This window comes from Rhinopithecus roxellana, chromosome 11 (genome assembly GCF_007565055.1).
Source record: "Rhinopithecus roxellana isolate Shanxi Qingling chromosome 11, ASM756505v1, whole genome shotgun sequence".
Lineage (NCBI taxonomy): Eukaryota > Metazoa > Chordata > Mammalia > Primates > Cercopithecidae > Rhinopithecus > Rhinopithecus roxellana.
Window position 1 is genome coordinate 77,193,849 of NC_044559.1, and position 16,888 is coordinate 77,210,736.

Genomic DNA, 16,888 nt, shown 5'->3' on the forward strand with positions numbered 1-16,888 from the left:
GGAGAGGGAAAGCTAGCATCTCAAAACTTCTTGTACATCAAAAACTCTTAAGCTCTTTTCTTTAAAAGAGAATAAAAATTGTACATATCTGCATTTCCTACTCAAAATCTAAGGTAGATGTACGTACCTTAGTAGGTCTTATATACCTTAGTAGGTAAGTCTCTTTCAAGAGAAAATGGGAAATGGTATTCTGTTAAGTCTTTATGTTTTTTAAATAAAACTAATACAGACTCACCAGGGAAAAAAATCAAAGCGGCAAGAATTGTATGAAGTCAAAAATCTCCCATTTCCTTATATCTCCATCTTAACCCACTCCCCAGAAAGGGACATTGTCATGGTAAGTTCAATGTGTGTATATATATGTATGTATGTGTGTATAAGTATGTATATATGTATGTATGTGCGTGCTTAAACATACATACACTGCCATTGTACATAATATACACATACATTTTTGTCATAAATGGTATCATAGTGCATACGCCATTCTACCGACTTGCTTTGTTGGTTTTACTTAAGCTATTTCATGGACATTTTTATTTGTTAGTAAGTAAAAATTAACCACATTCTTTTCTGAACAGATGATTTAATAGTCTACCTTAAATGTATTACAATTCAATTAACTAGCTATATATTGGTGGTCATCTTTAAGGGCAGATTTGAATTTAAACTGGTATAACATTTATGGAGAGGAATTTGATAATAGCAATCAAAATTCTCTGGTTGTTTCTTCCAATTTAAATGTCATGAATAATACTTTAATATATGTTCATTGCAGACCTTGAATATACCAGTAGGCTAAATTCCTAAAATGAAATTTCCAAATAGAAGGAGTTGTGTCCTTAAAGTTTTGATTGCTATTACCAAATTTTTCTCCCCAAATTTTGGACCAAAAAATAGTTTATAGAAGTTCATTTCTCTATACATTCAAAACAGCATCCTTATTCTTTTTAACCTATGCTAAAATTAAAAATAAGAAATGACTTTTGGTGGTATTTCCAGACTATGAAATGTAAATGGGTCTCTATGCACAAGTGATCATCATAAAATATAAAACACAAGCCTTCTGCTTGTGAGGTGGTGGCGTCTTACAGAGGAGGAGAATTTGGCTTCATGTTCTGTCTGGTGACTGGGAGAGGGGTGTGATGATTTTCGCTTATTATTTCTGCTACAGATAGAATCTCATTCTTTTTGAGACAGTCCTTGTTACAATCACTAGCAATTCTGGTTGCCAGTTTTGCAACACACAGTTCTCAATAACATGAAGCCTCTACATAAAATGTTTCTCTATTCCGTGCCCCCAGTTGCCAGTTTTACAATACAGCAGTTCTCAATAACATGAAGCCTCTGCATAAAGTGTCTCTCTATTCCATGGCCAGTCATATTTATAGCAGCAGTGGAGCTCAAGTTTTTGCTAACAGCCTCTATTTCAAACATTCTGCCCATTGGATGACCAAAGCACTTTTATATGACAAACCATGTTCTTCTCAGCCTGGAAATTATGGCCACCATAGTCATTACCCCGGGTGACGTCAGGGGCCCTTTAGCTCAAAGTGACTTGCAGTTACACTTTTACTTGAAGCCAGGCCACAGGTGCTACCCTGAACGGAGGAAGCACGCTTGAACACGCTGGTTCCCTAACACAAGACTGTGACAGAATTTTCACTGGTCTATGGTCACGTGAGAAAATAAGGACCATGAAGTGTTGGGGGTTGTGCGCAGCAGCCAGCTACAGAGTAAAGTTCAACTACGCCTTTTATTCCTAGTGTTGAGTGGCCAACAGTCCTTTAGTGAGTTTTTCCTTTATTCTGAGATGATTTGGGGGTGTTAAAATATCCTTCCTTTTCTTTTATGAAATGATAGTAATAATGGATAACATGTGGTTTGTGCTTTTGGAAATTTTACTATTCCTTTTTTTTTTTTTTTTTGAGATGGAGTCTTGCTCTATCGCCCAGGCTGGAGTGCAGTGGCACCATCTAGGCTCACTGCAAGCTCTGCCTCCCGAGTTCACGCCATTCTCCCGCCTCAGCCTCCCCAGCAGCAGGGACCACAGATGCCCACCACCGCACCCGGCTAATTTTTTGTACTTTTAGTAAAGACAGGGTTTCACCATGGTCTCGATCTCTTGACCTTGTGATCCGCCCGCCTTGGCCTCCCAAAGTGCTGGAATTAGAGGCATGAACCACCGTGCCGGACCATGAAATTTTACTATTCCTCGAACCAACCTGGGCACCAGACCCAGTTTTGTTTTTGTTTTTCTTCCTTGCAACATCTTGGACGATCTCTGTCTCTATACCTCATCATAGACTTAATGATAGTATCTTCCCAGCCCACCCTGCTGGCTTGCGAGGAGAATTGAATGAAATAATAGATATGGAGAGCCTATGAAAAAAAGAAAACCAGAATTTCTATGTAAATATATGTATTGTTATTTTTGCAAATTACAATTTTGGTTCATAAATTCTTTTTGTATGTGTTTTTTAATCAAACACAAATTTCTATGCTCCTTTTTTTCCGAAACATGAAATGTTTGTATATAATAGCAGTTATACTGCTTCTATAGAAGATATGATATTTTAGTAAATAAAGGCTATTGGATATGTTTTATTTATGTATATTTTATATTTCATTAAACAAATAATTCTCAGTTAAAATCGGTAATAATTATTAAAAATAATTGACTGTAAACCTCACTCATTTCAAGTAGTGGAAAGGGAGGTATCAGAACTTACAAAACTTGGAATAGTTTTCTCAAATGTAATTTCAATTTTCTTCTTTTATTGAATGAGGAAGGATTGTGACTGTTTAGCACATTTCATATGTGCATAAAGGTACTAAAGTAGTTTTGAGAGTGCTTAAAACAAGTTGAATACTAAATATGCTAAGTCTCATAATCTCCAATCCTGAGACACTCACTGTTCACTTGTTTGGCTTTTTTTCTTTTTAAAGACAGTGTCTCGCTCTGTCGCCCAAGCTGGAGTGCAGGGGCGTGATCATGGCTCACTACAGCTTTGACATCTGGGGCCCAAGTGATCCTCCCACCTTAGCCCCTCAAGTAGCTGGGACCACAGGTGCATGCCACCATGCCTGGTTCATTTTGTTTATTTTTTTGTAGAGATGAAGTCTCACTATGTTACCCAGGCTGGTTTTGAACTCCTAGGTACAAGTGATCCTCCTGCCTTGGCCTCCCAAAGTGCTGGGATTAGAGAAATGAGTCAGTGTGTCTGGCTTATTTGCATTTTTAAAAATGATACAAAAATAATTTTAGCCCAACCTACAACCAAAATACTTACTGTAGCTGATTTTTTCCTGTTACACATTTCTAAGTCATTAAAATATAGTTCATCTTATCTTACCTTCTTATCAACATTTAACTTACCAATCAATCAACACTTATCTTCCTTGAACCTCTGAACTCAGTGCTTACTATTATCATATTCTGACCTCTCTGAGTCCTTCTCCAGCTGACTTCACCTTTGCCAAGTCATAGCCACATTGTGCATTCACTGGGTAGATTGGGAGAGGTGGAAAACCCCTGACTGAGGGCTTCACTATATTTACAATACACCAAATCTGTCCATTGATGGGTCCAAGAGAAGCCATTATGCTATTAGTTGTCTATCTATTCTTTCTATACCAGCTTGTAGCATCGGCTTTGACCATCGTTGTTCTGCTCACTGACCTTTTGTCTCATGGTTGTTACCTCCAGGCTGAAAGTCAAAGCACCTCCAAGTGTTCCTCGAAGGGACTACGCTTCAGGTAAGGTATTTCTCAGATACTTTAACTGACTCTTGACTAATTTAATGTTCATATTTACAATTATGCTTATGGAAAGGGAAATCTGCTATCCTCATTTGAAAACAAAAGGTATAGTTCCTAATTTCAAGAATGACTGAATCTATTAGGCATTTGACTACAGTGGAGATGTAGTTTTTTATCCATCCATCTATCCACCTATTTGTTGGTCACTTATTAAACATCTTCCATGCGCCAGGTACCCACAGATCTGAGGCAGGAATACAGTGCTAAAAGTTAAAGATAGACTCTACATTTGAGGAATTTATAGTCTAGAAGGGAAGACAGATTATTGTTATTAGTCTGTTTTCACACTGCTGATAAAGACATACCCAAGACTGGGTAATTTATAAAGAAAAAGAGGTTTAATGGACTCACAGTTCCACATGGCTGGGGAGGCCTCACAATCATAGTGGAAGGCAAAAGGCATGTCTTACATGGTGGCAGGCAGGGTAGAATGAGAGCCAAGAGAAAGGGAAACCCCGGATAAAATCATCAAATTTTGTGAGACTTATTCACTGCCACCAGAACAGTAGAGGGGAAACTGCACCCATGATTCAATTATCTCCTACAAGGTCCCTGCCACAACATGTGGGAATTATGGGAGCTACAACTCAAGATGAAATTTGGGGGGTACACAGCCAAAGCATATCAATTATGTTAAAAGTAATTATAGGCCCAAGTGCAGTGGCTCACACCTGCAATCCTAGCATTTTGGGAGGCTGAGGAAGGCAGATTGCTTGAGCCCAGGAGTTTGAGATCAGCCTGGGCAACATGGCAAAACCCTGTCTCTACAAAAAGTGCAAGTTATCCAGGTGTGGTGGCATAAACCTGTAGTCCCAGCTACTTGGGAGGTTGAGGTGGGAGGATCACTGAAGTCGAGGCTGCAGTGCACTGTGATCATGCTACTGCAATCCAGCCAGGGTAACAGAGAGAGACCCTGTCTCAAACTAAAAAACAGAAAAGAAAAGAAAAGTAATTACAATCCAGTGATAGGGGAAGCACAAAGTTCTTTGGAATTCCACAGCAGCACTACTGAATCTAATCTGTGGCTGGGAGTGTGGGGGAAGTGGGGAAGAAACGACTTCCTCCATCAAAAGTTGTTTAAATTGATACTTGAGGATTGTTGAAGGGGTGGGGGTAATAAATTATTGCTGGCACATTGCTGACACTCAATCCTCTCCAAATTTAGCCTGTAACCTCATTCCAGCCAAGATCAACTTTGGCAGGAAAGAAGGGTTAGTTTTGAGATTTGTAGTTTTTCTGGCAGTGGTGAGCCAAGTAAAATATTCAACACGCTTTTCTTTATTAGAACAAATACCTTGGAGGATAGTTTTAAAATATCTTTCTATAGCATTAAATATAAAGATTTCCTGAATATCCCTCAGTGAAAACCACAGAGCTACAGACATCATTGATGATTCTCAACAGGGAAACAGCCTAAAACCAAACCATAACCTTAAATGATGCTTACTATTTTATTTTATTTTTTTGCCACTGATCAAGATAGTAATAAGTCAGACAGTGCAGTTCCTCCAAAGCGAATCTTATCACACTGAGAAATGCTGACCAACCTGCCCAAGTCTGGTTACAGGCCTGTTGGACCACTCATTAATTCACAGAGTATTTATTGGCATCACCCTACCAATCAGTCAGCAAGTTTAGACAGTTGTTCAGGGGATGCCAGTACAGTTTGGCACTAAAAGAGGGACCCTGTTCTGGGCTTTAATATCTACCTAATCAATAAGTCAAGGAAGCTTCCTAGTTACATGAGAACAAACACATTCTTCTTTCCAAGTTCTAAATAAAGAAAAGAAGCCAAAACAGACTAAACCTCTTAAAGAACTAAAGAAGTTTGATGGGAAAATGATAAAATCATGGAGTCTTGGGTTTAAAAGGAACCTCAGAGGTCATGTACACCAATATCTGATCCAGGGCTTAACCCCTATCCCACCACCATGCTCCTCCACGCACAAGGCCCAGATTCTGCTTGGACCCTTTCTGTGATAGTTTCCCATGGTCTGGCAAGGGACAGATGGCCCTGGCTGGATATAAATACAATCCATTTCCTTGTGGCTTCCTATGTCTATCCTGATGGCCACACAGTTCAAGCCTTTAAATATTAAGAAAAGTAGAGCCAGGCACAGTGGCTCACACCTGTAATTCCAGCACTTTGGGAGGCCAAGATGGGAGGGTCACTTGAGGCCAGGAGTTTAAGACCAGCTTGGTCAATATAGTGAGATCCCATTTCTTAAAATACGAGAAAAAAAATTAAGAAAAATAGAAATAGAATTGTCCTGTGCAACTTCAAAGGAGAGAATTAAGAAGTTAGGTCATTTGAGTGGTTTCTTCTCTGGGATAAACATCTCCAGGTGCTTCAGCTGTTTCACACATTTTCTGATTCATTCAACACGTGTTTCGTGAGTGTGTCCTGTGTGACTCTCACTGTGCTAGATCTGAAGTGGGGAACAAAATACCATCCCTGACCTTACAGTGCTGAATGACTAGTGGGGAGTCAGATAAGAAACAAGAAAGCAAACAGGTAAATATAAATTAGCAAACATGGTACCTGATGTGAGGGAAAATGGAAGGGTGCAATGATGGGGAATCCGTCTGGGGTAGGAGAAGGGCTTAGGTGGTCTGGGAAGGTCTGTCTAAGGTGACATTTAATTCGAGAATTCGGGGACAAATGTGCAGGAATATTTGCCACTTTTAGATGAACCAACAGCATCAGAGATGCTGGACACAGATGCCAGGAGTTCAGAGTCAATTGTTGGAAACCTAAGTGGACTGACATATCTGATTTCAGGGTGGACATCTCTCCTGATTGTCCCCTCACGCTCACTTGTCTGCCTGCTCATCTACTCACCCAGGTCCCTCTCCTTCCCCTCTATTTCTGCTTGGGGAAAAGGGAGGTAGAATCCATCTATTATTCATCCTTTTGCCTAACCTACACACCTTGGGCTCAACCTTGAGGCCTCCTTTTCCCTCACCCTCTACAAAAATTAATCTCCAAATCTCATTGATTTGCTCTTAAATGCCTCTTAAATATTTTTTCCCTCTCTATTCCCATTGCTACAGCTAAGGCCTTCATCATCTCTTGCTTGTCCTATGGTAGAAGGCTCTAAGTAATCTGCTTAATTCCTGATTACATGTGGTCCTCTCAACTTCCACCAGAAAATTGTTCTGAAATAAAATTCTCTTTAAATCTTTTCATGGCTCTATATCGCCAACAAGAGGAACTGCAAACCACTGAGCCCCCACACAAGGTCTTTCAGTGTCTAGCCACTAACTGGCTGTGTAACCTTGGGCAACTCATGCTCCTTTCCTCATCTATATTATGCAGGCCTGAACTAGAAGATCTGTCAGGTCCCCTCTAATATTAACTGTTCTGCACTCCTGCAGAAACACAGATCTCTGGGGCTCAGGGCCCAGTGAAGTGAGCCTCTCCTAATATTCCCTGGCTTTAGGAATTCACATCTTCCAATCTCCCTAATGCTCTGAAGTGTTCTCCTTTTTGTTCTCAGACACCTGCTCCCTTTCCTGGAACCCTTCCAAACAGTCTTGATGTCAGAACATTTAATCTCTCCTGGAATGCAGAAGTGTGGCCCAACACGGTCTTCTAAGCCTTTGCAACACAAAGTTTGATTCCCAGCCTGACAGCATCAACCTCATGTGGACCTTGTTAGAAATGCAGAATCTTGGCTCCAGCCTAGAACTACTGCATCAGAATTTACATTTTAGCAAGATCTCCAGGGGATTTGAATGTAAATCACACTTAAGAAACCCTGCTATAAACCATCATCTCTGTCCCTATTGCCTTTCCTGAACTGAAAGACAAGTAGATTTTACTCCCTCACCCCTGACCCCTGCAAATCCATTGGTTTCCAGGGTCTCAGAAATGCATCTTATTGCTTTGCCAGATGACTGGGGCCTTGCGCAGTTTCCCCTGCTCTTACACTCAATCCCCGGAAATGGTCCAAAACCACCATCACCACCTGCAGTTAGCATCCTCCCTTGCCGTTCTCTCCCCAACCCCAGCTCATGTCCCAGGAGCATTTCCAGCTGCTTCCCCTGAGCCTTGAGGTTTCTGCACAGCTGCATGACCAGGGCCTCAGAAATCAGCCCTGAGAGCTCCTCCTGAACCTGGGGAATCTTCAGGACCTTGGAAACCCTAGTGTGTGGAGGCTAGAGCCCACCAGACCTCCTGAGCCTGGGAGGCCAATCATGTGCCCTTTGGAGCACTTGATCCACCAAAGGCTCCTGAAATGCTCCAGCCATTTTCCCCCCACACGCTGGATTTATGTCCTCTTTCCAGTTCTGGAAACAAATGGCTCCCCCAAACCATCTAAGCCAAGAGTGTGTTGACCTTGGTGATGCTGACCTTCAGAGAGCAGAGGATAGAAAGGACCAGCAACCGTCCCCGCAGGAGGTCAGTAGAAGAGTCACCATAGCCCCTTCCCTAGTTAGAGTACAGAAGGACAAAGCTTGAATTACACAAAGAATGGAGACCTGGGTCTCCTCCAGGGATGCAGGTCACGCCGGTGTGGAGCCTGCTGCCTTCAGTTCGGACCCAGCAATCCCAGTTCAGTCTTTCCCTGAGGAGGAAACATCGCCCTTAAGAAACTGCTGGCCCACTGGGCAGAGTGCATTGCCCCAAGCAGCTGGCATTGCTGTGGGAAGGGAAGATTCAAAATCTGTTGAGTATTGACTCTGTTCTGGGCATTAAGCTAAGCTCTTCACAGACATACCTCATTTAATCTTCTCATTAGCACCGTTATATAGAAATTACGATCTCTGTTTTGCAGATGAGGAAAATGTGTCTCAGGGACATTAAGTATCCTGTCCAAGGTGACTGCAGCCACTAAGCGGAAAACCCATCCCCGACTCCCATTTTGCCGCTCCTTGCTTTGACCCATGCTCAAGTGTTTACGTATTTGGGGGATACTTTTTCTTATTCTGAAGGCACTAGAGTTCCTGACATTAACACAAGAACTTGCTTCCCAGTTCCTGCGCTTTCACAGTTGAACAGCCTTCTGTATCTTTGAAGTCTGAGGTCTGGCTGGGGATGGAGGTCAGAGGGAGACCAGTCGTGGTGCCTGAGAGTCTGCTGGGATCACTGCAGATGCCTCATTGGTTATCCTACAAGGCCTTGAGGAGTCAGAACTGAACAGAGCCCTTCTCTTGCACTCTTGGGCTTTGATTGCCACTCTTGGGCTGTGATGGGGTGGCATCCCTGGGAGGTCCACCTGTGACTCTTCCTCTGGCTCTGCTATCATGCAGGGAGGAGATCAGAGCAAATATGGGGTGGAGGGGCGGCAAACTCACTTACGTGGAAAAAATTAAAATCCAGAGCAAAGAAGGCGCTTGGACAGGGATTCTTGGGTAAATGCCCACACAGAAGTATGGGGCATGCATAACGATCCTTTGTCCACTAAAGAAGTGAGATTTAACATTGCTTTTGTCATGGCCCTGGTACTCCCAGTGGAGCCAGCATTTACCTGGTTTTCTGTCTCCCTGTTCACATTCCCCTGGAGGTACTGATCTTACACTGACATGGGAGACCTATATCCAACATCAGTCCTGCCACAGGGAACTAAGAATAGAGGGATGACACTTGGGCTCAAAGGTATTTTAAAGCTTAGAAAGTCCTGAAAGATTGCCCAATTCAAGCTTCTCATTTTAGGAATAGCTGGAGACCAGAGAGGCAAAGTGACTCCTGAGGTCATGTAGTGAGGTGATGGCTGAGCCAGGACTATAGCCCCCATTGCTGTACCCTCACCCCTCTGTTAATGATCCTGTGAAGGGATGAATAGACATACAGAAGAAGGGAGTTTCTGTAATGATAAGTATTTCTTTTTTCTTTTTTTGAGATGGGGTCTCACCCTGTCACCCAGGCTGGGGTGCAAGGGTGCAGTCATGGCTCACTGCAGCCTCAACCTCCTGGGCTCAAGTGATCCTCCTGCCTCAGCCTCCTGAGTAGCTGGGATCACAGGCATGTGTCACCATGCCTGGCTAATTTTCTAAAATATTTTTTGTAGAGACAGTGTCTCACCATGTTGTCCAGGGTGTTCTCAAATTCCTGGGCTCAAGCGATCCTCCTGCCCTGGCCTCCCAAAGTGATGGGATTACAGGTGTGAGCTCACCATGACCAGCCTAAGACGTTAAGTATTTAGACTCAGAACACCTCTCTCAGCCAGTCTGAATCTGGGTCTTGTCCTCAGTTCTTCACATTAAATCATGTCCCTTTCTCCTCTTAGGGCAGCACTGGTGGGGCTGGCCACCTGCCGCCTCCCCGGCAGCCTCTGTAGTTCTGCTTTCTGTTCCTTTTTGGTGTCTGTCCCCACCACCACAACCGGCCCACCCTCCCTCTTTCCTTCCTTCTGTGTCCCACTGCGGTCTTCCCGCTGGCTCCCTGCGTGCCACCACCTGCTTTGTCAGGGGAGCAATGGGCAGGGTCTGGCGGCCAGGTAGCCTCCAGAGCAGGATCAGAGCTGCAGCTGAGGCAGAATGTCAGACATGCTGTGAAGCCCCCAGCATCTGCTCTGGTGCTCCTATTGACTCAGAAGTGAGAGGCTGGACTCACACTCCCTTTGCCCCAGCCACCACCACGGAGTTCTGTACTGTCCTTCTGGTCATCCCCTCCCATTCCCAAGACCCCCTGGTCTGGATCAGCTTTCATCTCTCTATGCCTGAGTTCCTAAACACCATCCTCATCAGCTCCCCATCTCAGCTTGTCACTGGAGCCTGCAGTGTCCACTGTGGCTGGAGCCCCCATTGGCTGGCAGCACATCAGGTTTGTGTGAGCGCTCAGCAGAATCTCCTGTCCCTCTCCAGCCCAGTGCATTCATTCTGCACTCATCTGCCTCTAAGCCCTGCTTCTGGGGCTGACACATAAGCCCCTCTCTCAGATGATGGAGGAGGACACACTCCTTCATCCTTACTCTCTCCTCCAAATCCTGCTCATCCTTCAAGGCTCCATTTGGCCCCACCTCGGGCACATGGCCTCATGCAAGTTTTTGGCTGTCACTAGGCACACCTTTCTCTGAACTTTCCCCGCTCCTGGCAATGATTCCAGGTGTGGGGACATTTCTCAGAAAACTACATGGCCCTGAGTTGTCCTCAGTCTCATGTGGTCATTCTTCTGGTCCTTAAATCTTTATTTGTATTACACAGCGTGGCTTGGTGAGAAGACCCTGGACTTTGAGGTCCTTTAGGCCTGGGTTGGAATCCTGGCTTTGCTCCCTAAGCACTGTGTGAACTTGGAACAGTTTTGTAACTTGAGTGAGCCTCCAATTTCTGACCTGGGGATAAGAATACCAATCCTTTAGATTGTTCTGAGAACTGCAGAGACTGTAAGTTCATTGTAATAGCTAATATTCATTGAGCCCTTTACTCGATGTCAGATACTCTTCTAAGCACGATTAATAATGTCCATTTTAGCAAAGGGGAAGCTGAAGCCCAGAGGTGAAGCAATCTAGCTAAGATCTCACTCCTAGAAAAAGGCAGAATAAGGATTCTAAGTTAGGCAGTCGGACCGCAGAGCCTAAGCCCAAATGGGGGCTGCTGTGACCATTCTCACATCTCCTCGTGCCTGGTGCTGGACCCACAGGCCAGGGAGGGCTACATGAATCTTAAAACCTGGGTCAGGCAAAGGGAGGAATCTTGTGTGGCATGGGATTACGACATGGTAAATGGAGCATAAGCCCCAAACCAGGTAAACCACACCAGAGGAAGGGCTTTCGCTGACAAGAGGGCCCTCCCAGGATCTCAGCTTCCTGGCGGAGACCATGGAATCACACACACAAAATCAAACCACCTGGCCCATATGAAGCTCGAACTTCTCCTCCTTCAAATTTTACTCACTACAATGGAGGCTTTCTTGGATCCATTTCTTTGTGGTAGCCATAGTGTATGATTGACATGGGAGTGAATTAGAATCAGTGGTGTTTTGAGTGTTAATTGAGGCATTCTTTGCAACGCTCAAGATGACGGTAACATTACTAAAGCATTACTGTGTGCCAGGCTTTGCTAAGAGCTTCACATATATTCTGTTATTTGATTCTCACAAAAATAGGATGCAGGCACTGTTCTTATCCTTGCTTTACAGGTGAGGAAATGAAGCTTTAAACAATGTTAAATTATTGGTCCAAGACCAAGCAGCTTGTAAAGGGCAGAGCCAGGATTTGAACCTAGAAAGCCTGGCTCTAAAACCGCCACCTGTGCACTTTGGGAAGCTCCCCGAGATACTGGAAAACTGACTACTGTTTTGGACCTAATACCCTGGACTCCCATGCTTTTTAGTCTTGGCAATTGCCTGTAAGGCTGTAACTTTATGAATATGATGCTGTGAGTTGCACTTGGGACCGGAAGTAGATAGGTCTCTCTAAGGATCGATGCAGCACCAACAAGCAACCTCCATCCCATACCATATGATGCTTTTCTCTCTTTTCTGTCTCCATGTGCCGAGATGTCTGGATTGGGTCATTCTCGTTTCACCACGGTTTTATCTAAGTGCTCAGCAGAGGGCTAGGTGGCTCACATGAGATTTCAGCTGCAGGAGCCAACACAGCCTGGCTTCCAACCCAGCTCCCAGACTCACTAGCCATGTAGCCTCAGGCAGGTTTTACAACCTCTTTCAAAACCAAGTCTCTCTACTGTAAAATAAAGATAAAAATAACACCTACCACATAGTGCTATTGTAAGAATATACTTTTAGAACACTTAGCCTGGCACCCAGCACATAGGAAGTGTTCAGTAAGTGGAATCTATTGTTGCTGTCCTAATGTTCCTTTATTTAAGTCATTTATTAGTTCACACTGTTATTAATACATTAATTACAAATGCAAAATTCTGCCCAGATGCAAAGTTAAATTAGATAGGCCTTACTTTCCAGTACAGCAAGACATGAACAACTTAATCACAGCACAGGACAGAACGAAATACGTGTGACATCACGGTGCCACCAGCTTCCAAGAGGGCCCAGAAAAAGAAGCAATTGATTACGACAAGAGACTGGGGTAGACTTTGTGGAGGAGGAGTGATAGGGATTTCCATGGAAGAAGGAAGATGGGCTGGAGGAATGGCACGAGCAGAGCAGAGAATCAGCAAAGTGCATGACGGGAGGAGGAAGCTGTCTGGTGTTACTGTCAGTGAGCGTGGGAGCCTGCCGCAAGAAGTCGGCGGTGGGACAGAAGGCGGAGGCATTGAAATGTGTTGACGCAGAACCTGGACTTGATTCCATAGGGAGTCACTGATGACTCTTAAGGAAAGGAACAGTGTAATCCAACCTTTATTTTAATAAAACAACTACAAACAGTAGGATGGATGGATTGGAGAATAAAGACAATGGAGACAGGGACACTAGTTAGATGGCTAATGCAGCTACTTTCGCCAAGGACTGATCATGAAGTAGGCCCCCACTCACTGAGAAAGGGTGGATCAAATGCAGTTATCCAGGTAGGGAAGTGGGTTTCATAAAGGCATTTTATAAAGGTTTCCATTTAAATGGTTGTTACAAAAACTCTTGCCATCTTAAGTGTTGATCTTCAGTGATCCCCAGACTTAAGGTATTAGAAACATATTGACCAGATGCGGTGGCCTACGCCTGTAATCCCAGCACTTTTGGAGGCAGAGGCGGGTGAGTCATTTGAACCCAGGAGTTCAAGACTAGCCTGGGCAACATGGCAAAACCCCATCTCTACAAAAAATACAGAAGTTAGCTGGGCATGGTGGCACGTGCCAGCTACTCAGGAGGCTGAGGAAGCAGGATTGCTTGCACCAAAGAGATTGAGGCTGCAGTGAGCCATGATCATGCCACTGCACTCTCACCTGGGCCACAGAGTGAGACTATCTCAAAAAAAAAAAAAAAAAAAAAAAAAAAGAAGTAAAAGAAAAAGAAACGTACTCCCCCATTGTGCCAGGTAATCATATTGGGAAGAGGATTTATTCACCCAGTCTTCTAGAGTTTCTTGCCCAACCCCAGTGATTGCAGTACACTCTAATTCAGCATTAGTCAACCCAAAGAATAATGTGTTAAGAATTCTTTTCTGTTCACGTCAAAGTGTGACCCATGTTTGGCTTGTAGAGTAAGTCTCCTTCTATCATGTTTTTCCCAAAAGAGGGTGCTGCTGCTGCTGCCATTGCTTAAAATGTGGCCACTCTGATCCCACAGTCTCCTTCCTGACCCCATTTCATCTCTGCAATTCCTTTGCTGGTGCCTCTGGAGAACCCAAATGTTTGACTCTCTGGAGTCTGGTGGTCTGCTGTGGCAGGGGTAGAAATAGCAAAAACATAAAAATAAAACTAGAAAAGGTTCTGTTGAGGTTCTGGGGAATTTAGGAACATCCCCGGGGTCCTCTGTGGCGGTGGCTGCTCAGCGGGGCAGGAGGGAGCTGGGGCCCTCTGTGGTGCTGTCACAGAGCCACTCTGCCACATGGGCCTCTGTCTGGTTCGTTCCTACACAGCAGAGTGAATCCCGTTTAACCTCGAAGGTCAGTTCACGTGATAGGCTAGATGCTAAGTTTCTCATACTCTAAATGTGTTTTGGATGGAAAGGGGTCAAATATTCACCTGGGCTGTCAAAATTCAGACTTATTTTATTTTACAAGCTCATAAACTACTTAAGGTCCACAACCTGTCATATCCATTTTTATATGCCCGTGCAAAGCCCAGGACGGCACCTCCTGCCCCTGGAGCGAGGTAGCACCATGTAGGGGCTCAGCGCATGCCCGTGGAAGGCAACCTGTGGGGTTCAACTCCTGGTTCTGCCATTTATTATACTATCTGACCTTGGGCACGTGACTTATCTTCTCTAGGCCTCAGTTTCCTCACAAAGTTTAGGTGATTTTTTTTTTTTTTTTTTTTCTGAGACAGGGTCTTACCCTGTCACCCCAGCTAGAGTGCAATGGCACAATCACAGTTCACTGCAGCCTCGACCCCCTGGGCTCAAGCAATCCTCCCGTCTCAGTCTGCCAAGTAGCTGGAACTACAGATGTGGACCACCACACCCAGCTAATCATTTTATTTTTTTGTAGAGATGGGGCCTTGCCATGTTGCCCAGACTGGTCTTGAACTCCTGGGCTCAAGCGACCCCCCTGCCTTGGCCTCTCAAAGTGCTGGGACTACAGTGCTGGGATTACAGGCATAAGTCCAATGCCCAGCCCCTCACAGGGTCTTTGAGAGGGTTAAAGGAGGACAAAGCTCTGATAACATTGCCTGGCACATAGTAAAGCATTGGATAATTTTTTTTTTTAACAAGAAAAGTCGAAGTTAGAGCCAGAGAGGATCATAGAAATGATCCCCTCATTGTGTGGATCCGGAAACAGGCTCAGAGATGTTAGAGGTCTTGCCCATACTCCAACACATTTGAAACAGAACCTGGATAAGAACTTAGGTCTGTCTGATTCCCTGTCCAGTGCACTTCCTACGACGCCATCCTCTGAAGTCCTTAGAAGCCATGTAGTATGAATTGTAGGTCTCTACTGGGGGACCCAGAAGTGTCCCTTAATAAAGCCCACACATGGATCAGATGCGCATTGCTCTGCCCAGTGGGACTTCTCTCTATGCTTTAAGAATTCACATTTTTTAAAAAGTCAAAAGTAAGTGAACATATGATTGTAGTAACGAACCCAAGGTCAAGTATATGGCACCAGAAAGCCCAAAGGGAAGGGAAGGCAGGTGCAAAGTATGTGTGGATGGGCTGGGGCTGGCCAGCTGAGGCTCACGCTTGTGCCTTCTGCTTCTCCCCTGCTGTTGCAGAGAGCCCCGCTGACGAAGAGGAGCAGTGGTCCGATGACTTTGTAAGTATTTGCTCCTGGAACCAGGAGGGCATCAGGGTCCCATGGGAGGCCTTTTGAAGGTCTTATTTCTGAATTACATGCTGGTGGTCAGCCGCACGTCCCAAGAGGGCAGACTTGGGAAGGTCACCTACAGGCAAGGCATACTGCATACCAGCTGACTTGACCGGCACTCACTGTGTGCCTGGCTAAAGAGTTTTCCACACATAACCCCATTTAAACCTCACCACAGCCCTTGGAGGCTTATGCCCACCTTCAGTGCTGGTGTTCAGAGTACTCACTAGCATAGCCAAAACAGGTGTAAAAATGTTTAAATGTTTCCATATCAGTTGGCAAATGCCTTTGCCCTAAACTCCCCAGTGCCCCATCACTCCCTGATCCCCACCCAGGAGCCCTAAACGAACCAGCAACTAAAGAATAAGTGTCTGGCACATCAGGGGGCCTCCAGGACCAAGGTAGAGAAAGTTTCAGTCACTGCAGTTCCACAATTCAAACCCAGGCCCTCAGATCTCAGGACCAGGCTCTTTGCCACCAAGGTGCTTGCTGTGATCAAGAGAACATTAGCAGAGCTCCGCAGGCCACAGAGTGAGAGAGAGAGGGACCTAGCCATGATGACACTGGGGAGGTTGTATTGGAATTACTTCTTTGAGGTAGCTCTGAAATCTGCAAGCCCCTGTACTCGCTTCTCTCTTGGGCTGAGTGTTGTAGGGACAAGACATCCTAAAAACTTTTCTTCACAATAATTATTCCTCACTTATATCAAATCATCCAGAATGTTAGCCTGCTCCAATCTGTGAGTTTTAGATCTGGAAAGGTCCCAAGAAGCCTTGCATACAACCACATACCCATTTCACAGATAAGAAAACTGAGGCCAGGAGAATGAAAATCACCCAGTTCAGTGGAATGAGAACCCAGGACTCAGACCTCCAGTCCTGTGCCCAGCTCTGGGCTGTGCACACTATCTGGAGTTTATACAGTCTCAGGAGACAGGAGCTCCTCCTCCTTCAACTGCAGAAAAAGAAAAGAAAAGTGAGGGGAAGGGAGGGGTGACTTTTCTGCCCATCTCTTGGTCATGGAGCTCCTCCTGGGGCCCAGCCACCGCAGCGCCCTGAGACGCACTGCAGCTGCGCCCCCTGCTGGCTACACACACACACACACACACACACACACACACACACACACACACACACACACACACACACACACACACACACACACACACACACACGGACGCATGTAAAGCAAAGAAATTGGTTGGTCCACATCCAGAGGTAAGAGAAGAAAACAGACCAAGC

General features: G+C 44.8%; 1 protein-coding gene across 2 annotated transcripts in view; it reads left to right on the top strand.

Moving 5' to 3' along the window:
• The window catches only part of BLNK (B cell linker), a 79,938-nt gene that overhangs the window by 24,736 nt on the left and 38,314 nt on the right, over window positions 1-16,888 (top strand). For both annotated transcript variants that reach the window (XM_010389597.2, XM_010389596.2), the window contains exons 3-4: window positions 3,710-3,759; window positions 15,556-15,596. In XM_010389597.2, the coding sequence (XP_010387899.1) occupies window positions 3,710-3,759; window positions 15,556-15,596 (91 nt within the window). The remainder of the gene's footprint in view (window positions 1-3,709; window positions 3,760-15,555; window positions 15,597-16,888) is intronic.